A 23,530-nucleotide genomic window follows, 5' to 3' on the forward strand; every position below is an offset into this window, starting at 1 on the left:
CACAGGTACAGTATACACATCTCCTCCTCACACTACTACTACACCATGACAGGTATATACAGCACAGGTACAGTATACACATCTCCTCCTCACACTATTACTACACCATGACAGGTATACACAGCACAGGTACAGTATACACATCTCCTCCTCACACTACTACTACACCATGACAGGTATATACAGCACAGGTACAGTATACACATCTCCTCACACTACTACTACTACCACTACACCATAACAGGTATACACAGCACAGGTACAGTATACACATCTCCTCCTCACACTACTACTACTACACCATGACAGGTATACACAGCACAGGTACAGTATACACATCTCCTCCTCACACTACTACTACTACTACTACACCATGACAGGTATACACAGCACAGGTACAGTATACACATCTCCTCACAATACTACTACACAATGACAGGTATACACAGGACAGGTACAGGTCAGGAGGAGTATCATTACTTATTATTATACTGCAGGAGATTATCATAATTAGTGAAGAATTATTGGTTGGATATAATGGAGATAAGAAGCCGGATCCAGAATGGGAGAGTGTGAGGGTCTGGCCGGTGTCTGGGATAGTCAGGACTGAGGGATCCTGTAGTCAGGAGGAGGCTGGTCAGGCACAGGAAGGGCCAGCCCTGCAGGGAGAGCTGGGGGAGGAGGTAGGAGCCTGTGCTGGCAGAGAAGGAGGGAGACTGCAGGGGAAGGAGACACACCTCAGTTTGGAGAGATAGAGCTACCTGCAAACAGACAGATCCGGGAGGGAGGGCAGGAGACAGCAGCAGTCAGCTCAGGGGGGAAAGAGACAGAAGCAGGAGGCAGAGACTGCTGGACAGTGACAGGAGAGCCCACTGCAAGTGCAGGGAAAGTGTCACCAGACCAGAAGCCCACTGCACCCCTGGACAAGGTAATAACTGATGACTAGCTGTATACTGGGGCAGGGTGTATACAGCGGATCCATTGTAACTAGCAGCTGCTGTCACACCGTCCTGGGACACGTCTCCTTACATGTGGGTGTGTATGCACCTAGCACCATGTGTGCGCCTCCTCCGCCTACTGCTGTATACTGTGACTGTTATAGCTATACTTGTGTTTGTGTGTGTGTATATATATATATATATATGTATTTGTTGGTGTGCTGTATATATTGGCTGGGGGCTGGGAAGGGCTACGGTAACCTGACAGATGGGGCCAGCCAAGTATATAGGATACAGTGCCATTCCTCCCACAAGGCAATCCATTGTAGTAATCTTATTCATACATTGTCCTGAATGAGATATTGCTATAATAAGGGGTGTTAATAAGGGGGCACCCCTCGCTCATTCTGGGGGGGTATTGGGGTGGATATCAAGGGTCCAGATATGTTTACCATTGCTGCAACAACAGCGCTCCTCCTGTACAGATCAGGGGGCGCTATATAATACATGACACCCCCCAGAGTGTACAGATCAGGGGGTGCTATATAATACATGACACCCCCCAGAGTGTACGGATCAGTCGTGGTGATGGGTGGTATTACCAGTGCTCTCTAGCGCAGCGTTTGCTTTTTGGTATCAGCCAGAGATCCCGGCTGCTGTGTTTTGTTTGCTTTGGGGTGTGGGCAGTGTAACACCCAGGACACAATGGCTGCTCACAATCATTCTCCATCTTAATCCACGTCCGACATTAATTCCATAGAACCGTAATGACTTGCTGGCTCTTGGTCAAAGAGAACAATGGCAGTGTGGGTATGGGATGCCCCCTCCCTTGTCTACGAACAGTCATTGGTTCCTAGTCTTAAATATTAAGGTCTGGGCTGGTTCCTTTCACTTTCGGTGCAGACCCCCCCCCCCTCCCCCCAACACCGGGATCCTAGAAACTGAAACAGTTCTTGGGAACCCTCTATAAGACCCAATAACTTGGTTGCCCCTCCATCCATGGTGTAGTGTCCATTGTAGTACTCCAATGTCCATATGGCCTATACGCATGTAAGGTCCATTCCTGGGGCAGATGCAATGGATGATACCTATAGCCATGTTTATATCACTATGGGTCTAAGCTTGTAAAACCTGTCTGGCAGATGTGACCTCCCAATACGCCAGATACCGTCCAAGGATCACACGTCCTTCAGATGGAAGATGTTGAGCATTGGTGTCTGACCTTGTTCTATTACGCCCAGTACTCGATAATGGTCACACCATCTTAAAGGGGATGTTCACCATAGACTAGAATGACTGTGATCCGAGGGGGTAGGAAGTAGATATAGAATGATGACTTACTTTACAGATGACTAAAGTAACATGTGGTATTCCTGACCATGGCTGTAGGTCCATCCCTCAGACTTGTGAGTAACCCTTTGTGTGGTACCTGGTGGAGGTGAGACTGGCCAAGCCAATATGTCTCTGATCTGAGGGGTAATATCTTCTATCTGGGGGTATTTCAGCTAGATGCCCCTTATAGTGGAAAAACACCCATTGTTGGTGAGTGTGGTGACTTTTCACTCTAATGCATACGGCCACCCTAAAGACCTCCATACACATTAGATATTGCTAAGCCAAACCTGATGATTTCGGGAAGGCTGTTTATGGGGCCTCCGAGTCCTCGGTTACAGAGAGATCAGGCATGTTGGATGGTTCTTGGGGAGATAATTCGCCTCCAGAGGTGTCCGGCAGCGATTATCCCCCCTTCTCTCCATTCACAATACATCAATGCTTGGCCTAGTGTGTAGGGATTGGACGGCCGTTTCCTTCTCATATATCCTGCTGTATGGTGGATTGCTCCATCCCTTATCTTATCCCATTTCTTTATGAATGACCCTGTTGTTATTGTTGCCAGACTGTAAAAAAAACTATAATAAGATTTTGTTTTCTTCACCATCACCAAAGTAAATGAGGTGATATAGATCCAAGATATAATAAAACGCGTGAATAATAACAATTAACACTTAAGGCCCTATTCCACGGAACTTTTTCGAACGATTATCGTTCATAAAATCGTTCAAACGACCGTTCGTTAACGATGTTCGTTCTGTGGAATAGCTGTAAACGAGCGAACGAAAACAGCAAAATCGTTGTTGAGTTGTTCACTATTTTTTTTCAACATGTCGAAAAAAAATCATTGGTCTTTCAATAATTCGCTAATCTTTTCATTGAATAACAAATCTTTCAGTCGTTCTTGAAATGTCTACCTACATTTCCCCACGTTTTAAACGACCATGTAACGATGTAACGACCGCAACAAAAATCGTTACACTACAGATATCGTTCACGTTCCCAAACGTATTATGTGTTATTGTTCGCTTAAAAAAATCGTTAAATGCTCGTTAACGAGCGGTCGTTGGAGCGAGTCTATGAACGATAATCGTTCCGTGAAATAGGGCTATAATTCATGCACAATCCAACGTGTTTCCATACTTCCCTGAGTAAGATGTAGTGTTAGAAATGCGTTGGATGGTGTTGATGCAGTTAATCCATTACCAATAAACATAAAGTTTTAATCAGTTGTTGGGTTCTTGTGATTGTAATTGATTTTCGGATAACAGATGGTGGATTAGGTATCCTGGACTCTGGCTGATTGATGGACTCTCTTGGTGACTGATGACTTTCTCCTCTTCTCTGGGGGCCACTCACCCGCCCCTATAGACTGGACTCACTTTTATTAGCTTTCCATTGATTTGATGTAAGGGACAGATAATGTTGAGAGTACAGGGTGAGCTTCATTATAGATAAAGGGGACACGGCGTCCTCTATGGACCCTTCAGTCATTGCGGCTGTAATGTAATTGCTCACCATGAAAGGCCAAATGCAATGGTGTTTTTTTTTACAGTTTTACATCTTCTTATGTAGGAGCGCCATTCCCTTGATGTATGATATGAGGAATGACTACAGGGACCACATTTTGCCCCCTTGTCTGCAGAATCTAGGTGGAGTTGGTATTTAAAGAGTCTCTGTCAGTAGGATGATGGTGTCCTATCTCAGGGTAGCATAAACTAGTGACAGAAAAGCTGAGCAGAATGATGTATCACTTACATTGTTCTGTGTAGCTGATCGAGAGATTTCCTCCTGAATAACATGGACAATAAGTAGTCCTCTTCATTATGTGCATGAGCCCAGTAGTCCTGGATATTCATGAGTAAAGATGAGTCGATCAGAACCCGAATGATCGGCATTTGATTAGCGGTGGCTGCTGAACTTGGATAAAGCTCTAAGGTTGTCTGGAAAACGTGGATACAGCCAATGACTATATCCGTGTTTTCCACATAGCCTTAGGGCTTTATCCAAGTTCAGCAGCCACCGCTAATCAAATGCCGAAAGTTCGGGTTCGGATGGACTCCAGCATGCTCGAGGTTCGCTCATCTCTATTCATGAGATGCAGAAAACTCTGCCCACCAGAGTTGCAGTTATCTCTCCATGCTGTGTATAGGCAGTCAACTGTCAATCAGCATATTAGGAGAATAGCTGAACAGAATGACGTAAGTAATATACCATGTTTAGCATTTCTGTCTCTAGTTTATGCTGTCCTGAGCATAAACCTAGTGACAGATTCCCTTTAAAGGGTATATCCAGCACAGCTACCTTTTTTTGCAAAAACAGCGCCTCCCTGTCCTCAGGTTGTTTGTGGTATTACAATTCAGCTCCATTCACTTCAATGGAACTGAGCTGGTTATACATGTTAGACTGACACTATTTTGTGGCCTGTTCTGTCCATTGTACAGACCTATGTCAAACAGCCTATGTGTAACATTGCAGGAAAGAGTAATATACTCTCTATATACTATGATCCCCATCATGGTAATGCTGTTTCTGCTCTAATATAACATTCGCTCAGCAGTAGGAATCATTCTTGCATTGTAAATCCTTCCAGTACATTTTAGGTATTTTAGTAATTATACGTCTCACACGGCCGGCCGGCCGCCCACGTCATCGCTGCTGCTGCTGCCGTCTTGTAGTGTACTGGACAAGATAGGGTCAATTCACACAGGGCAGAAATTTTGAGGACAGAAAAAACAGATCCATTCATTTGCTTTTAAGGCAAGATGAACGGGCAGAAGCTTGTTCAACAAATCTGCCATGTGTGAATTCAGCCATTCACTGAGGGACGACGACATAGGAAACAACCACACCTGGAGCGTAGTAGTTTTCTATAGGTCCCATTCATTTCATGCCTATATATAGGGAGCCACCTCTCCACTGCTGGTCAGCAGTGTAACCTGTCGGGGTCTCAATGGCTGAACCCCAGCCAAAGCTTTAGCATGTTAGATATTTCCATTCAGCCTGCAATACCAGCCATGAACAGGAGTGGCGCTGTTCTTGCAGATAATTTAGAGCAGACAGTGATAAATCAGAGTGTTCCTTGTCCCACCACAGATGGCATCTGCCAATGACACCCGCCAGCCTCAGAAAGACGCCGCCGACCAGAACTTCGATTACATGTTCAAGCTCCTGATCATCGGGAACAGCAGCGTGGGCAAAACCTCCTTCCTGTTCCGCTACGCTGATGACTCCTTCACCTCCGCCTTTGTGAGCACGGTTGGGATAGACTTTAAGGTGAAGACGGTGTACAGGAATGAGAAGAGGGTAAAGCTACAAATCTGGGTAAGAAGCGGAGTGAAATTGCAAATAATTTTAATTAAAATTCTCCTATTTTGTGTGTACAGCTCCTGTTCAGACCTGTGTGTCTCCATGGTAACAGACTACAAACATGCCTTGTGTAGTCTGAATTATACTCTTACTCTCTCCAGAACTGCACTCACAATTCTCCTATTTTGTGTGTACAGCTCCTGTTCAGACCTGTGTGTCTCCATGGTAACAGACTACAAACATACCTTGCGTAGTCTGAAGTTATACCCTAACTCTCTCCAGAGCTGCATTCACAATTCAGCAGGCTTCAGAGATTCATCAGCCGACTTGTTCAGAGTTTTCTCTACTGATCTGCTTTCTGGGGAGAAGCCGTGCAGTCGTCTGGTGTACAGATTAGCAAACTTGACATTTAACGTGTAACATACCGTGATACGCCAGACTTTAACGTGACATTTTCAGTGGCATGCGATATGTTAAATGCCAGCTTAAAGTTTGCTACATCTGAAGGAAATACCAACCTTCCTCAACTGCATTAAAGGGGCACAGCTAAGCTACTAGGGTGCGTCAACAAGGTTGGCGACTGTTTTCAATGGCAAGCTGCAGAATAGTGAGCACAGCTCTGGGGTACAACTCAGAATTAGTACAGGATAAGTAATGCATGTACACAGTGACTCCAGCAGAATAGTGAGTGCAGCTCTGGAGTATAATACAGGAGGTAACTGTATAGTGTGATAACTATATGTATTTTAGTAGGTATGAACATCCTGTATGTTATAACATATGGATATCTTTATGTATGGTCTGTGATGGTGTTAGGCTAGCACCATTATATGGTATATATAAGACCTATTGAATTTGTAAGGATGATTAATGTGTTTCATTATTACATGGAGTTCTCCCAGTTATGGTTCTGACCTTGTTCACATTGTGTTATCTATGCAGGACACAGCTGGACAGGAGAGATACCGCACCATTACCACTGCTTATTATAGAGGAGCCATGGGATTCCTTCTCATGTATGACATCTCAAACATGGACTCATTCAACGCCGTGCAGGACTGGTAAGCACATACCCACCATACTGGGACTATGTAATGCGGGTGATAGAAGGACACAAAGCATCCACAAACTAGGGATGAACGAACCGGCTGAGGTTCGGGTTCGTATGAACCTGAACTATCGGCATCAGATTCCCGCTGTCTACCCGCTCCGTGGAGAGGGTGGATACAACCTTGAGGACCGCCTGGAAAACTGGGATACAGCCATAGCCATAGGCTGTATCCCAGTTTTCTAGGCGGTGCTCAGGCTGTATCCACCCGCTCCACGGAGCGGGCAAACAGCAGGAATCAGAAGCCGAGAGTTCAGGTTCATACGAACCCGAACCTCAGCCGGTTTGCTCATCCCTACCACAAACCTGACCAGATATGTGAAATTAGTACAATAGGTGATTTATACTCCAGAGGTGCATTTATAATTCTGCTGGTTGTCACTGTGAACAGTCAGACACACCCCTAGGGTTGTCACTGTTACTCCTATAATACCTGTATAGTGATTAGTTACCATAGCCAGCTTTAATTGCTATGAGATTTGCAGAATTATGAATGCAGCTCTGGAGTACAATACAGGCTGTTAATCAGGATCTGTACAAGCTATGTTGGAAAGCATGGAGCATTTTCTGCTACATTGTCCCTTTTAATACAGAGGTTTACAACAGGGTGGGCGCTTCCATTGGGTGGCCCAGGTTGGCCCGTCTCTCCTATGCTCCTAGGTTATGGAGCATTCAGAAACCTTGGTGGCTGGGACCGGAGCACTTTATTCCTAGTCAGCATAGTGGTCAGGTACTACACGTGGAGTTCACGGTGTTTAGTGTCGACGCATCGTAAAATCCTCCCTGTGGATGAGGTGGTTAGGGGGACAGCGTCTTTGGAGGGGCTCTGCCTTTAAGGTTCCTTAGCCTGCGTCTCCTCTCCTGGTGGTGGGCAGAGTTTTGTTCTGTAGTTGTATAGGAATATGAGGCTTGCAGGCACTGAACTTGGGCTTTCGGGCTGTGTGTGGGGCTGAGAAGCCCCACTATGGTTTGCTCTGTATGTTTGTGTATATTGTTAGTGTGTTTATTTGTGTATATAGTTTGCATATTTTTGTGTTGGGTCTCCACCTGGGGTTGGGGTTTAGTGATAGGTTGGATGGTGGGTTATATGGGGGGAGGGGGTTTCTGGGGACTTTGGTATAAACAGAAAATCCTGGGCTGGTTTATGGACGTCTGTTATCATGTACTGGGGGCATGGGATGCGGGACCAGCTCAGGGCCAAAAAAAAAAAAATTATATTATAAAAATGTTTTGGTGTTTGGTGTAGGGATCTATGTATATATTCATTTATGTATTTATTTGTATATTTATTTAATTTTTGTGGAACACAACCGGACCAGGGTTTATAGTTATATTAGTTATTGTTAGTTAATTTTGATATTGTTATTATTGTGGTGTTTTTGGGGAAATCTAGTTTGCACGTGTGGGGGATAATACAGTGGTGTGTTTGGTGGGTGTGAGGCTGGAGCAGCCAATACGTTTATGGACTCTTATATACTTGTATATATTGTACAGTTATGTTATTTATATTGTTGGTTTGTTATGTTTTATATTTTGAAATAAAAGATCTACAGCCTGTTAATCAGGATCTGTATAAGCTATGTAATGGACACATTCTGGCATACAGGTACAGGCCATAGTACAATGAGTCATGAACCATGGACACAACAGGTATCTGACAAGTATCGGGGGTGATAAACAGTATATTTAGGGTGACGTCTGATATCATGAGTGGGTACTGGAGAGAAGCGTTCCCCTTCATCCCTGGAGCTCCTATAGATTACACACCATTCGCACTGCATGATCTCAGTTAGTCTGTGGGTGGATTCACTCTATAAGTCAATAACTCAGAAGGCGATGGTGGCTCCACTGTGAGAGTCAATAGCCTGAGGGGAGTCACACGCATCTCACACTTGTCTTGGATGTCACTTAACCAGAGGGGAGGAGATAATCCTGGATTTATAACCTGTATAAGTCTTATAGAGAGTGAATAGGACAGTAGTAATGATACACCTTTCACCTGGGGGAAACAAGCCACCATTTCTGTTAAGCGATGGGCTTCCCAGTGGTCGGGCCCTCACTGCCCAGATACTTATTGACTTATCATTAGTCTGGGTCCGGCAAAAGAAAACTTTTTTTTTGTTTTAATCTCGTCTTCCAGTACTTATCAGCTGCTGTATGTCATGCAGGAAGTGGTGTATTCTTTCCAGTCTGACACAGTGCTCTCTGCTGCCACCTCTGTCCATGTCAGGAACTGTCCAGAGCAGGAGCGGTTTTCTATGGGGATTTGCTGCTGCTCTGGACAGTTCCTGACATGGACAGAGGTGGCAGCAGAGAGCACTGTGTCAGACTGGAAAGAATACACCACTTCCTGCAGGACATACAGCAGCTGATAAGTACTGGAAGACTGGAGATTTTTAAATAGAAGTAAATTACAAATCTATGTAAGTTTCTATAACCATTTTTTTTTCCTGCCTGCATACCCCCTTTAAAAATGTCCAAAAATGGCTATTTTTCCTATAACCTTACAGGGCAACCCAGATTAAAACATACTCGTGGGACAACGCACAGGTCCTACTGGTGGGAAACAAGTGTGACCTGGAAGATGATCGAGTGATCCCCGCGGAGGAGGGACGTAGACTTGCTGAAGAATTAGGTAAGGTGGATCATGACGTGTCATAAAAAGTTCCTATATGGCGTAGTAGTAAGAAAAGAGCAAAGCAAGACTTAAAAATACTTCCCCACTGTCTATAATTGCTGGGAGATGAGCGTAGGTGGGCTCTATTATAGTGGGTGATTATTATATAGTATATATCACAGGTGTCAAAATCAGGCCCTCTACCTGTTACAAAACTACAACGCCCATCATGCCCGGACAGCCAAAGCTAAAGCTTTGGCTGTCCGGGCATGATGGGAGTTGTAGTTTTGCAGCAGCCGGAGGGCCTGAGTTCGACACCCCTGGTATAAATAACATAACCATGTCTAATGGTCAGTGTGTAAAACCACACCCAACCAGGTGTGGTGCTGTTTTGAGAAGAATTCAGATATCTTTTATCATACACTTGCACTGCTATGGGGTGGAGCGTACAATATATTATGGTGAACGACCAAGACCAAGGTCTCGATGTGACAGTCTACAATGGCGGATTGTGTCTAACGCAGCTTTTTCTTTTCTCGCCTTAGGGTTTGAGTTCTTTGAAGCTAGCGCCAAAGAGAACATCAACGTGAAGCAAGTGTTTGAGCGTTTAGTGGATGTCATCTGCGAGAAGATGAACGAAAGCCTGGAGAACGGGCCGGTACCGTCAAGCGGGACCACGCAACTCAACGACGCTCCTGCCAAGGACAATAACTGCTCCTGTTAGTCTAGTGTCAACCATAACTATGCAAAATGGCCCCAACTAGGTCAGGGAGATGTCTCTTGTTATATGCAAAGCTCAGCAAGGTACAGAATGGGACAGAATCCCCCCCTCTCCTGGCTTTACGCCGCCTGCTGGGCACCACCACCACTACCATGTGAGAGACATGTCTCATCAGACGTTGTTACATAGGTATCCCTAAGCTAATCCATTGTTACAGAAATAATACGGTATCCCGCCACCATTGGGAAGAAAGATACAGCCATGCTCATCCACCACCCAATGGTCACATAGCATCTCTAAGGGCTGCACAACCAGGGGCTTCTATGGGCCCAGATTTGTGTTCCCCGCCATTAAGTGCCAAAGATAAACCCAATGTGCCCATAGACCTATAATTCCACGTTCGGAGGGGTCCGCAAAGCATCGCCCTGCATGGTTCTCTAAGGCTCCGCATGAAACGTCTGGAGGGGAACATAGAGATTCTGCTGTTTATGGACGGGGCCGTCCGCCATGGACTGAGGATGGCCACAGATCCTGATGTGTATATATTTGGGTATCACAATGAAGGTGTTAGCACTCCAGATGTCCCCCTCCTCTGGTGTAATATAACTGTATGACATGTTTACATTTGTAATAAAAGGAAGTCTCCTTTTATTGGATCTATCGCGTGTGACTGTCTGAAGGAGCGGCTCCTGGGGTCCGTGTATTAGGAGGAGGAGGGGTCTGTGTGTCCTGGTGTCTGTGTATTAGTGTAGTGTGTTCCCGGATGGTGTTATAGCGGTGGGACGGCCGGTCACTTGCTAGATGGAAGTGTGACGCCACTACTTGTGGTGGATGGCCGAGATACAGTCGGGACTTAATGGTTTGTCACATGACGCCAGTGCCTGGTGGGCACATAGGTGTGATGGCATGCCTGCTTTTAAGGTGTAAGGCCAGTTGTACCCTTTTCCCCTGTGGTCAGTGTCCGGCCGGGTTGCTGCAGGGTCCCTTGGGGTAGTGTAGTCACGGGTGATGTAGTCACAGGTGGCCAGAGCGGTGTAAGGACCCTCCCAGATAGTAGGACCCGCCACCCACAGAAAGGGGAAGTGTCCCAAGGTTGCGGTGTATATGCTGTGTAAGTGGTAGTGAATGGATAAGGTTGACTTGATTTACTATTGGCAAATGTGCAACAGGTGATACAGATGAGCTCGGATATACACTTGATAGAGTTCCAATAAATACTTGAACAGGGAACCACCAGATCTGTGTGATAAGTGTTGAGTAGGATATAGAAGAGTTGGTAGAGCTGTACTGAGGTAGCGTAGTAGAGAGGAGGGTGCCGTGAGAGTCCCAACCCAAGTAGTAATGTGCTCTGCCGGGATGTTGGAGTATATAGAAGAATACTTTTAGACGAAGAAGAATGAGAAAACCTGTGGCTGTGTATTGACCTTTCTAGAGTCTTCACACCACCTTATGCCCACTAGCGTTGGCTGAACCGTACTAATGGGTGACACAGGCCCCAGACCTTGTTACCTGGGATGAGCAGAGTGCTAAGGGTTTCCTGCTGATACTCACACTGCGAGATGGAGTTCCTGAACTTTTACAGTAACTTTGCTCCATCGGGACCAGTTCCTAGTTCTTTGGCTCTCTTGTGGATACTGTCCTGCACTGTTTTTTCTCCTAGTCCAAGGCGTGGGTTGAGGTGATCTGTTGGCTAGTCCTCTCCTGAGAGGTTTAACACTGCATCATACGGGGTATAGGTACTAAGGGAGAAGTTTGTAACAGCACTTTCCTGCGTCCTACCCATGCAGTGCACTGACTAAGACTAATCCTCTTCCTTTGGGGGAACCTGGCAGAGGGCCAGGGCCAAGGTAGGACCACTGTGGAGAGCAATCTGGTCTGCGTCCATCCTCCACAGAATCCTGACTAAGACTCCTCCTTCACCCAAGGGACTAACTTCCTATCCAGCGTGTAAGATGCGCTGTGGTTGAGTGAAAAGAGTGCAACAGAGGAGCAAAGAGAAGCGGTGATAGGACAGAAGAAAGGGAAGATCCTACTGGTCCACAGATTCTGGTACACACAAACATAATAACCCATTGAGATACTTCAGCTGTGCAGCTTCCATACTTCAATACATAATACAGCGACATCTAGTGGTCATCTCTTAATACTACTTTGGCTGCCATAAGACCACAAAAAGTACTGACTTTTGCGAAGGGTGTAAACAACAGTAACACCCCTAGTGGGACACTACATTAGGAGGAGGGGTCTGTGTTTTAGGATGAGGAGAGGTCTATGTTTTAGGATGAGGAGGGGTCTGTGTATTAGGATGAGGAGAGGTCTGTGTGTCCTGATGTCTGTGTATTGGGACGAGGAGAGCGCTGAGTGTCCTGATGATAGATATATGTATGTATGTGTGTGTATGTATATATATAATATATATACCAACAAAACACAACAATCACTGAACTCAGGGAGAAGAGTGAAAAATTCCAATGGAGTACTCATTTACGAGTCGCCATTGATTGTCCCATACAAAATTTGAATATGCAAAAAAAGGGGTCCGTGGAGCCTCAGTTACGAGTCTCAAAACACGGGAATAGCCAGATCTCCCTCTCTCCAGAGAAGGAAGCCCATTGCCAAGGGGTGCCTCCTAGTGGGGAGAGCACCAAACCACCCTGATACGTAGTCCCTCAGGTCCTCACTCTGTTGCGAGCTTTGGGACCTAAATAGGGAAACACCAGAGTGGCTCTCCCCACTAGGAGGCACCCCTTGGCAATGGGCTTCCTTCTCTGGAGAGAGGGATATCTGGCTATTCCCGTGTTTTGAGACTCGTAACTGAGGCTCCACTGACCCCTTTTTTTGCATATATATATATATATATATATATATATATATATATATATATATATATTACACACACACACACATACTGTGCTGCAGTATATATATAGGGCAGCTCTGGTTACACACTGGTTGTGTACTGTTACATGTTGGTGAGTGTGTGATGCAGCTATGTGACACTACTTGTGCGGTGTTTGCACAGTGAGAGCTGGCAGGGTGCTGTGAATCAGGTGGGGAATGTTTTAATGGTATTCCAGCAATGATTGATTATAGTCTGTGTTCTCGGTGTATAGTGAGATCTGCAGGACTCCGGGATCTGTACGCTGCTGCTACTTCTTACACAACCGGCTCCAGCACTCTCGATTAAATATTTATCTTGCGGAGCACACGCCTAGGGTTTTCCTTATAGAGGGGAAAGGATTCCTCCCTCTCCCTTCCACGTCAGTGTTTGCAGGTGATGTGCTATAGAGCGGTCACACTATGTGAGCACTACATGTGGCAGTGATAGAGAGTCTCCTTGGTGTCATTACACCATCTGCACTGCAGATAATCCAGCGGTGTGTGACATAGGAAGAGATGGTGCCACAGTGTGCAGGGAGCAGGATCACAATCACTGTCATCAATCACAATGACCGCCCCCCTCCCCTTCCTTTTACTAATAAGGCGGTGTGCACAGTAGTGGACTGGCAGCAGGAAAAGGAATCTTTACACAGAAAGATTATATCCCATTATCTGCCAAAGGTTTGAAGCCAAAGCCAGAAACAGACTATAAACAGAAATCAGGTCATAAAAGAAAGCCTGAGATTTCTCCTCTTTTCAAATCCATTCCTGGCTTTGGCTTCAAATCTTTGGCAGATAATCTTTTTGTGTAAATAGACTTTTAGAAAGTTATACAGATTTGTAATTTACTTCTATTTAAAAATCTCCAGTCTTCCAGTACTTATCAGCTGCTGTATGCCCTGCAGGAAGTGATGTATTCTCTCCAGTCTGACACAGCGCTTTCTGCTGCCACCTTTGTCCATGTCAGGAACTGTCCAGAACAGGAGAGGTTTTCTATGGAGATTTGCTGCTGCTCTGGACAGTTCCTGACTTGGACAGAGGTGGCAGCAGAGAGCACTGTGTCAGACTGGAAAGAATACACCACTTCCTGCAGGACATACAGCAGCTGATAAGTGCTGGAAGACTGGAGATTTTCAAATTGAAGTAAATTACAAATCTGTATAAAATTTGCCAGTTTTTTTTTCTGAATGTATTTATTTTTCCAAATAAAAAGCAACAATATAAGAGCACTGAAAAGGTTCTCCCTTTAAGCAGTGGCAAGTCCAGGTGCCGGCCACAATTGGGCATGAATTACAAGCGCTGGTGGCCACAGCAGGAAGTCGAGATCCACAATGTGATCTAGTAGCCATAGCTGATATCACTGCATCTAAGAACAACCTAAAAGGCACAGTGATCAGCTGATCAATACGGCAGTCAGTGGTCATTTACTGTCAATTATTGGTCTCTCTAAATTGTCCTTTTAAGTGCCAATTGCTTTTCCCTTATACCAGGGATGGGGAAGCTTCCGTACCTTCAGCTGTTGCAAAACTACAATTCCCATCATGCCTGGACAGCCAAAGCTTTGCAACAGCTGGAAGGCCAATGGCTCCCCGTTCCTGCCCTATACATTTGGCTCCTGGTTGGCACCTCAGGGAAGCGACCACTGAAGTCATTTCTCTCATGACCTCTTGCAAAGATTCCTGAAAAGTTTGACATAATCTGAATAGATTACAGGGATCGTCTGCCCCGGGGCAAATAGCTGCACATCCAGTCTCATTGCCCCAGGGTCTAATCCCTGTAAGCTCTGATATTACGCTCTGGTCACGTCTCTTACTGGAGGTGAGAGGTGACAGCTGGCTCACAGGGACAGGTTTTTCCAGGGCAGTGAGTACACGGGAATGGAGTCCCCTTGTAGAAGGTGTATATGTGGCTTTAAGGCTGTCAGTGCAGATGTCTATCAGATAGACAGCCGTCCCAGTTACCTGTAGTCAGGTATGCGGATGGACCGGAAAGTCCAGAAATACCTGTTAGAGGAAGCTGGAATGTTATGAGAGTATAGATCACAAGTCAGGTATTCACTATTCGCTCTGATAGGGCTGTGTGAGGTATGAATGAAAGTAGGGAAGGGAGGCTCCTGACTTCCGGAACATTCACCAATGTCTGACAGCCTTCAGATCTACACTTGGCCATGACATTGCCAGAAATCTCCCAATATAACCCAAAGCCCCTCTATTGCAGATGTAATGGGGGACATAGTAGTTGATGTGCCCCCCATATACAGCCTCTGGTCCTTATACTAGGGTGTAAGGAATATGGACAGCCCTGTCCTTATTCATGAATATGTAAAGTGGTTTTAGGTGTGGTGTGGTTTATATGTATTCGTGCAGTGGATATTTTATAGATTGTGATTGATATTTTATAGATGTAGTCTAATAGCAATAACCCATAGCTGACGCAAGTTAATCATATGGACTTATTGATTAGCTTGGAGTCAGGCCGTCTGATTACCCTGTGTAAAAGACCAAAAGTCTCTCTGCATGGGGCAATAAGCGTGGAGCTGCAAAGGAGATGGTGGAGTAGATTGTGACTAGAGTGTTGACTTCGCACCTCTGAGGCAGGCTCACTGACTCCATGCCAGCAGGGGGTGGATGCTCTTTAAGAAAAGGAATATGAAATCTTTCATACCTTTGTCAAAATAAAAAATAGAGCCACGGAAGCCATACCATTGTGTTGGGTATGATGAGGACATCGCAGGGAGTCCAAACATGGCCTGTCTACCTGTCCTCATCATGCCATAAGGGATATCTCACCTTCTGAGTGTCCGAGGCATATGATGTTTGATATGCCAGGAATCAGAACGGCGAGATATGAGTTATGAACAAGGGCTGGGACCCGTACCATTGATATGGTGCCTGGGGAAGTATCTTTTTTGATATGTCCAAGCGTGTTCCCTTGAGGGCTGAGGGGGGCAGCTGAAGCTCTGCCCAAAGGGGCTGAGTTACAGATGTCAGGTGACGCCCTCAGCCCAACCCTTTCAGGTCTTACATAAAAGTGAGACCTAGGGAACATGTAATTGTCACAAAGTTGGGGATCCAATCGAATTGGTTTGTGCACCACTTTCTAAGCCCAAATCCCCTGGGAAGGAAGAACCTATACGACGCTTCCTGTGCTAAGTATTAGAACTTTCTTATTTTATCCCTTTTGTTTTCCTTGTTTGCAGTGTCTGTATGTCTTTTTGTAACCATCTTTTTGTAACCAAGTACTGTCCATTTTAATGCATTAAACCTAAAAGTTTGATGGTTTGTCTTGTAGCCTAAACGAACCTAGTTAGCTCCAGGAAGAGTGCATGTGCGGTGTGTGACCGTATAGTGTATGACCGGGTGGCTTACTCTACCGTGTGGGTGTGTCTGCTTGCGAGTGGAACACTCTTGGGGTTCCCTGTCTCCCCAGTAAGGTAATAGATAGGGTGGTGGCAGCAAAGTTGTGTATGTATGTTGTGTTTGGGTGTCTGGCAGCGGCTGGAAGGTTACGTGTATGACGACAGCCGGTGGGTCCCAACATAGCAAAGTTCTGTGTGCGTGCTTCGTGGAGGTGTGTCTGGCTGCGGTCAGTGGGTCACGTGTATGACAGCGACTGGTGGGTCCAGATACAGCGAAGTGTCGTGTTTGTGTTGGTCAACGAGCAGGCAGTGTTCGTGGCCAAGTGGGTGTCTGGTGTCAGGGTGTGCGGAAGGCGGCAGGGGGCGATTTACGCTCGAGTTACGGCCCGGGAGCAGGGCGTAAAGCGTGAGTGCGTAAGGTGAATCGACCTGTAGGGCTAGAGCAACCCAGGGGAGTCCAGAGCCCCAAGTTCCTTTGATTCCCTTGTCTTGTCCTTCTCCCCCCCCCCCCTTTTGATCTTTGTGTTAGATCCTTTCCGCCTGGTGTGGTTAGGACTCCCCTCCCCCTTGTCAGGGCCGGCGCAGGTTGGCGCGCGTGTTCCTGACAAAATGGTGGCAGCGGTGGGATATCACCTTTTTGTGTGATTAGGCTTTAGTGTCTGGTTTACGGAATTATTCCTGACACTAAAGGCTGGTAGATACCTTGCGAGGTGGACCAGCATACAAGACAAACACAGTGCTTGATTTTTGTTCTGTAGACATACGTGCAAACAATTCCCCTCCCCTATCTTGTTTTTCTTTTCTATCTTTTTATTTTTAAACCATGAGGATCATAGATATCTGCCTGCGAAAGTACCTGCGGAATCTAAGTATATATGAGCCCCTGATACGCCTGAAATACGTCCAACCCGAGATAGAAGCTATGAGAGAATTCCAGAGGAAGTTGGCACAACTGCTTGGGAGCCGTGTGGGGGCAATGCTGTATGGGCCCGATCCTGACTATTTGCCCATCATGGAGACAGATGAGGACCTACACACTCTGGGGCCTCTGTTTGAAGAAATTTGTCTACAATTCTATGTGCCGGCGGAAAAATGGGCACACAACTTCATCTGCTGCCTTAGGGGAAACCTGCTGGAAACTTTGGTTTGCTTACCTGTGGAGGCTTACCAGGACTATAACACCATTAAACGTGCACTCATCCAAGAGTGTGGAAAAAGGAGTGCCAAGATGCTAAACCCCAAGGACACTGTTATTACAAGGACTGTGCCAGAACAAGAGGTGGCTACTAGTGTGTGGCTGGGAACCAATGTGGAGCCGAGGACACTCCAGCTTGTGGAGACCCCAGTTATGGAAAACACAGCAGCACCTGAGGAGGAGATCAGCAGAACCAGCCAGGTACTGTGTGATACCGATGGCAAGGACTGTAATATTACAACATATGGGCCTGTGGGAAATGGTGGAGGATTGTTGGACTGTTCCAAGGACCTGGGAAGTGCTGCAACCACTAGCATCTGGTGTAACCCCTCCCTGGAGACACCACTTTATCTAAATGGACTGTCGAAGGAGGATATTGCTTGTGAACCCACTGATGCTGAGGTGGTGGGTACCCAAGAGGCTGACTGTCCTTTTGAGATGTTTTGCATGGTGGAGGTGGTGCAAGGAACCCTGATGTCTGTAACAGGAGATGGGGTGGTTAGCCCGGAAGCCCCCATAAGTTTGAAAATGGACTGTGTTCCTGCCACTATGGATTCTGTGTCTCAGCAGTGTGAAGAGTCCAAATCTGTGCAAGGGACAGCCTCCCACCCTGGGATTAGGGAGCTGTCCCCAAAAAGCTGTGTGGAGTCGGAGGACTCCAATGTCCAGGAACCTGGTGGAGGTATGGACATTAGCGTGGAGTATCCCATTGATAAAGCAGATACTGATGTGGGAGACTGTGATATATGTAAAGGGCCCTGTGATGCTGGGGCTGAAGATTTTTCTTGTGTTGCCATACAGGAGGGACATCCTGCAGCGGAGGCTGTTGTCCATAAGCCAACTGAGGAAGGCATGGACGGTGTTCCTATAGCTAAATGCAGCCTGAAGTACAAGAACATTTCTAAAGAGTTCCCAGATGCAGAGACTAGGAACTGTGTGGAGGAAACCATGGAGGTGATGGGAACCGTTGGAGTCCTTATTAAAATGGACTATCCAAATGGATTACAAGGTGGAAAAAGTTCAGTGGATCCATCTGGATCATTGGGGTCCTTGGTCAATGAACTTGTTGTCTCTCTAACTACGAGAGGAGTCAAAGATGAGAGGCCCTTCAACATCAAAACTGACCCCCCAGATATCAACAGTTTGTGGGTGGCCGGGACGAGACCTCTTCATGAGATGCCTTGGGATTCTAGGAAGTTAGAGGACTTTCTTAAGATTGGAGGATGTTTCCTGTACCATTGCTATGTAAACTCTGTAATTGTGGCCACCAGTGGTTATGATATACTTGATATCTGTGTGAGAGGTCGGCTGACCTCCACTCATAATTCTGGGACTTGGTCAGAAAGAATGTGCTTCCCCCTGCTAATGGGTTGTCCCATCAGAGGAAAGGAGCATGGAGATGGCCGGGAGATGATCTGTGAATCGATCTCCCTTGCCATCTCATAAAAGGGGGAGGTGTAAGGAATATGGACAGCCCTGTCCTTATTCATGAATATGTAAAGTGGTTTTAGGTGTGGTGTGGTTTATATGTATTCGTGCAGTGGATATTTTATAGATTGTGATTGATATTTTATAGATGTAGTCTAATAGCAATAACCCATAGCTGACGCAAGTTAATCATATGGACTTATTGATTAGCTTGGAGTCAGGCCGTCTGATTACCCTGTGTAAAAGACCAAAAGTCTCTCTGCATGGGGCAATAAGCGTGGAGCTGCAAAGGAGATGGTGGAGTAGATTGTGACTAGAGTGTTGACTTCGCACCTCTGAGGCAGGCTCACTGACTCCATGCCAGCAGGGGGTGGATGCTCTTTAAGAAAAGGAATATGAAATCTTTCATACCTTTGTCAAAATAAAAAATAGAGCCACGGAAGCCATACCATTGTGTTGGGTATGATGAGGACATCGCAGGGAGTCCAAACATGGCCTGTCTACCTGTCCTCATCATGCCATAAGGGATATCTCACCTTCTGAGTGTCCGAGGCATATGATGTTTGATATGCCAGGAATCAGAACGGCGAGATATGAGTTATGAACAAGGGCTGGGACCCGTACCATTGATATGGTGCCTGGGGAAGTATCTTTTTTGATATGTCCAAGCGTGTTCCCTTGAGGGCTGAGGGGGGCAGCTGAAGCTCTGCCCAAAGGGGCTGAGTTACAGATGTCAGGTGACGCCCTCAGCCCAACCCTTTCAGGTCTTACATAAAAGTGAGACCTAGGGAACATGTAATTGTCACAAAGTTGGGGATCCAATCGAATTGGTTTGTGCACCACTTTCTAAGCCCAAATCCCCTGGGAAGGAAGAACCTATACGACGCTTCCTGTGCTAAGTATTAGAACTTTCTTATTTTATCCCTTTTGTTTTCCTTGTTTGCAGTGTCTGTATGTCTTTTTGTAACCATCTTTTTGTAACCAAGTACTGTCCATTTTAATGCATTAAACCTAAAAGTTTGATGGTTTGTCTTGTAGCCTAAACGAACCTAGTTAGCTCCAGGAAGAGTGCATGTGCGGTGTGTGACCGTATAGTGTATGACCGGGTGGCTTACTCTACCGTGTGGGTGTGTCTGCTTGCGAGTGGAACACTCTTGGGGTTCCCTGTCTCCCCAGTAAGGTAATAGATAGGGTGGTGGCAGCAAAGTTGTGTATGTATGTTGTGTTTGGGTGTCTGGCAGCGGCTGGAAGGTTACGTGTATGACGACAGCCGGTGGGTCCCAACATAGCAAAGTTCTGTGTGCGTGCTTCGTGGAGGTGTGTCTGGCTGCGGTCAGTGGGTCACGTGTATGACAGCGACTGGTGGGTCCAGATACAGCGAAGTGTCGTGTTTGTGTTGGTCAACGAGCAGGCAGTGTTCGTGGCCAAGTGGGTGTCTGGTGTCAGGGTGTGCGGAAGGCGGCAGGGGGCGATTTACGCTCGAGTTACGGCCCGGGAGCAGGGCGTAAAGCGTGAGTGCGTAAGGTGAATCGACCTGTAGGGCTAGAGCAACCCAGGGGAGTCCAGAGCCCCAAGTTCCTTTGATTCCCTTGTCTTGTCCTTCTCCCCCCCCCCCCTTTTGATCTTTGTGTTAGATCCTTTCCGCCTGGTGTGGTTAGGACTCCCCTCCCCCTTGTCAGGGCCGGCGCAGGTTGGCGCGCGTGTTCCTGACATAGGGGATGACATGACCTCCCCCACTGGATGTATAACATCACACTGATATCCCATAATGCTATGGTTTGCCCATACAGCTAATATGAAGGTTTGTCCAACAGTATAAGGTGTATAGTGTCCTCTCTGTTCCTTATGAAAGAAGATGTTGGTGGAGAGAAGAGTCAGGCATGATAAAGTTTTGCACCCTTTTGTTCTTGGAAGGATAAGCCAACGCTCGAGATAGAAGGGGAGATTTATCAGCAAAAAAAAAAAAAAGTTTACAAATCAACCGATGCCAAAAAGTGCCAGAGATTTGTAATTAACGTCTATTTAAAAAATCACCACTCTTCCAGTACTTATCAGCTGCTGTATGTACTGCAGGAAGTAGTGTATTCTCTCCAGCCTGCCACAGTGCTTTCTGCTGCCACCTCTGTCCATGTCAGGAACCCTCCAGAGCAGTAGCAAATCCCCATAGAAAACCTCTCCTGCTCCGGACAGTTCCTTACATGGACAGAGGTGGCAGAAGAGAGCACTGAGTCAGACTGGAAAGAATACACCACTTCCTGCAGGACATAAAGCAGCTGATAAATATTGGGAGACTGGAGATTTTAAAATAGAAGTAAATTACAAATCTATACAGCATTCTGACATCCATCAGTGGATTTTAAAGTACAATCCCCCTCCCCCTTTAAGCAGTGGCAAGTCCAGGTGCCGGCCACAATTGGGCATGAATCACAATCACTTCCTGCAGGACATACAGCAGTTTATAAATACTGGAAGACGAGATATTTTTATAGAGGTAAATTACAAATCTTGAGCACTTTCTGGCACCAGTTGATTTAAATTTGTTTTTTTTTCTTTTTTCTGAACTACCCCTTTAAAGGGGTTATCCAGCGCTCCAAAAACATGGCCACTTTTCCCCCTGCTCTTGTCTCTAGTTCAGGTGTGGTTTGCAATTAAGCTCCATTTACTTCAATGGAACTGAGCTTTAAACTCCACCCAATCTGGAGACAAGAGAGGGGGAAAAGTGGCCATGTTTTTGTAGCACCGGAAAACCCCTTAAGGGTGCCTTCACACCTACAGGATCCACAGCGGATCTCACTTCTGCGGATTCGAAGCGAGAACCGCTGCGGATCTGGTATCAATTCACCCCTATGATAGCACATCCTCGCAGCGGGATTGACATCCCGCTGTGAATATGTGCTTTAACTCCCTGGTGCCCGCAGCCCCACCGTCGCATCCCGGCCACATCCCCCCATCAGCCCACCCCCAGCCCGCCACCGCCCGCATCCCGCCGCCGAGAGCATACAGTACCTGCTCGGTGGCGCGGCTGCAGTGAGGCTGCCGGCTCCGGTCCCGCTCAGCTGATCTGAGCGGGACCGGAGCCGGCAGCCTCACTGCAGCCGCGCCACCGAGCAGGTAATGTATGGGGGGGGGGGGGATGTGCCGCCGCCGGGGATGGGGGATGCGACGGCGGGGCTGCGGGCACCAGGGAGTTAAAGCACATATTCACAGCGGGATGTCAATCCCGCTGCGAATATGTGCTATCATAGGGGTGAATTGATACCGGATCCGCAGCGGTTCTCGCTTCGAATCCGCAGAAGTGAGAACCGCTGTGGATCCGGTAGGTGTGAAGGCACCCTAAAAGTGACTGTACGACCAGGCCCAGGCTGAAGCACTGGAGGCGGCCGACCAACCCTTAGTGGGAGGAAACCCCCGCCCCTCTATGATAGGGTTCCATTGATTCTAATGGAGTCACGTCATGGAGAGGCTGGGGTTTCTTCCCACTGGGGGTGGGTCGGCCGCCTCCAGTGCTTCAGCCTGGACCTGGTGGTACAGTCACTTTAAGAGCAGCATACTTGTATGCTGGCCGTAACCTCGGACGGAGCCAATTTTCGTTTTTTCCTCCTTGTGTTTAAAAGGCCATAGCACTTGCATTTTTTCACCTAGAGACCCACATTAGCCCTTATTTTTGTCACTAATTGTACTTTTCAATGGCAGACTTAATTTTTGCATAAAATATGCTGTGAAACCATAAAAAAATTATATGCGCGGTGAAATTGAAAAAAAAAAACGCAATTCTTTTTCTTTGGGGTTTTTTCGTTTTTACACTGTTTGTCCTATGGAAAAACTGACATGTTATACATGTTCCTCAAGTCGGCACGATTAAAAAGGATATGCAACTTGCATAACTTTTATATTATTTGATGGCTCTTAAAAAATGAAACCTTCTACAGAAAAAAAATGTTCCTTAAAATTGCTCTATTCCCAGGCTTATAGCGCTTTTATCCTTTGGTCTATGGGGCTGATTGAGGTGTAATTTTTTGCGCCATTATTTGTTCTTTCTATAAATACCTTGATTGCGCATATGCAACTTTTTGATTGTTTTCATTCCAATGTTTTTGGATTTGATGCGACCAAAAATGCACAATTTTTGCACTTTTGCGGGTCTTTGCGCTTACGCCATTTACTGTGTGACATCAGGAATGTGATAAATTAATAGTTTGTGCGATTCCGCACGCGGCGATATAAAACATGTTTGTTTATTTATTTATTTATTTATTTTTATTTATAAAATGGGAAAAGGGGGGTGATTCCCAGTGCTGCAGACCATTGCAATAGAATACCGAGCCAGGATCAGCGCCATTCCGACGCTGAGGCCTGGCCTGGTAAGACCAAGGGATCCCCTCTCCGCGATCACATCGCGGGGGGGATCTCGCCACTAGACACCAGGGATGGGCTGCAAATAAGACTGTTAGATGCAGCTGTCATGTTTGACAGCTGCATCTAACTGTCTTAATTAGCGGGAGCGGCGATCGGCCCACTCCCGCTAATAGCCGTGGTCCTGTGCTGCAGATAGCAGTCGGGATCGCAGCAGTTCAGAGCGGGGTCGCGGCGCAGCCCCCCTCTGAACTCCTCTTGCGGACATATGCCGTACGGGTACGCATATGT

The 23,530-nt window shown here is 46.5% G+C and overlaps 2 protein-coding genes across 7 annotated transcripts in view; one reads left to right on the forward strand and one right to left on the reverse strand.

Annotated features, from left to right (window-relative positions):
- PLPPR2 (phospholipid phosphatase related 2) overlaps nt 1-23,530 on the reverse strand; it is a 126,071-nt gene that overhangs the window by 64,476 nt on the left and 38,065 nt on the right. The window lies entirely within an intron of this gene.
- On the forward strand, nt 926-10,681 carry RAB3D (RAB3D, member RAS oncogene family). 2 transcript variants are annotated; one of them, XM_069947547.1, is made up of 5 exons: nt 926-1,031; nt 5,367-5,594; nt 6,522-6,640; nt 9,198-9,322; nt 9,850-10,681. In XM_069947547.1, the coding sequence occupies exons 1-5, from the start codon at nt 939-941 to the stop codon at nt 10,026-10,028; spliced, it is 744 nt and encodes a 247-aa protein (XP_069803648.1). In that variant the 5' UTR covers nt 926-938; the 3' UTR covers nt 10,029-10,681. The 2 variants fall into 2 exon arrangements, with proteins under 2 accessions (XP_069803648.1, XP_069803657.1); XM_069947556.1 differs by lacking the exon at nt 926-1,031 and adding an exon at nt 2,275-2,344.

Source organism: Dendropsophus ebraccatus, chromosome 1 (assembly GCF_027789765.1).
Source record: "Dendropsophus ebraccatus isolate aDenEbr1 chromosome 1, aDenEbr1.pat, whole genome shotgun sequence".
Taxonomy (NCBI): Eukaryota; Metazoa; Chordata; class Amphibia; order Anura; family Hylidae; genus Dendropsophus; species Dendropsophus ebraccatus.

What these genes read in the sequence shown, in the direction of transcription:
- RAB3D (XM_069947547.1), top strand. Translation starts at nt 939, where the DNA reads ATGACTAGCTGTATACTGGGGCAGGGTGTATACAGCGGATCCATTGTA. An exon ending in GGGTAAAGCTACAAATCTGG is followed by an intron (nt 5,595 to 6,521) that starts GTAAGAAGCGGA and finishes TTATCTATGCAG; the next exon opens with GACACAGCTGGACAGGAGAG. An exon ending in TAGACTTGCTGAAGAATTAG is followed by an intron (nt 9,323 to 9,849) that starts GTAAGGTGGATC and finishes TTCTCGCCTTAG; the next exon opens with GGTTTGAGTTCTTTGAAGCT.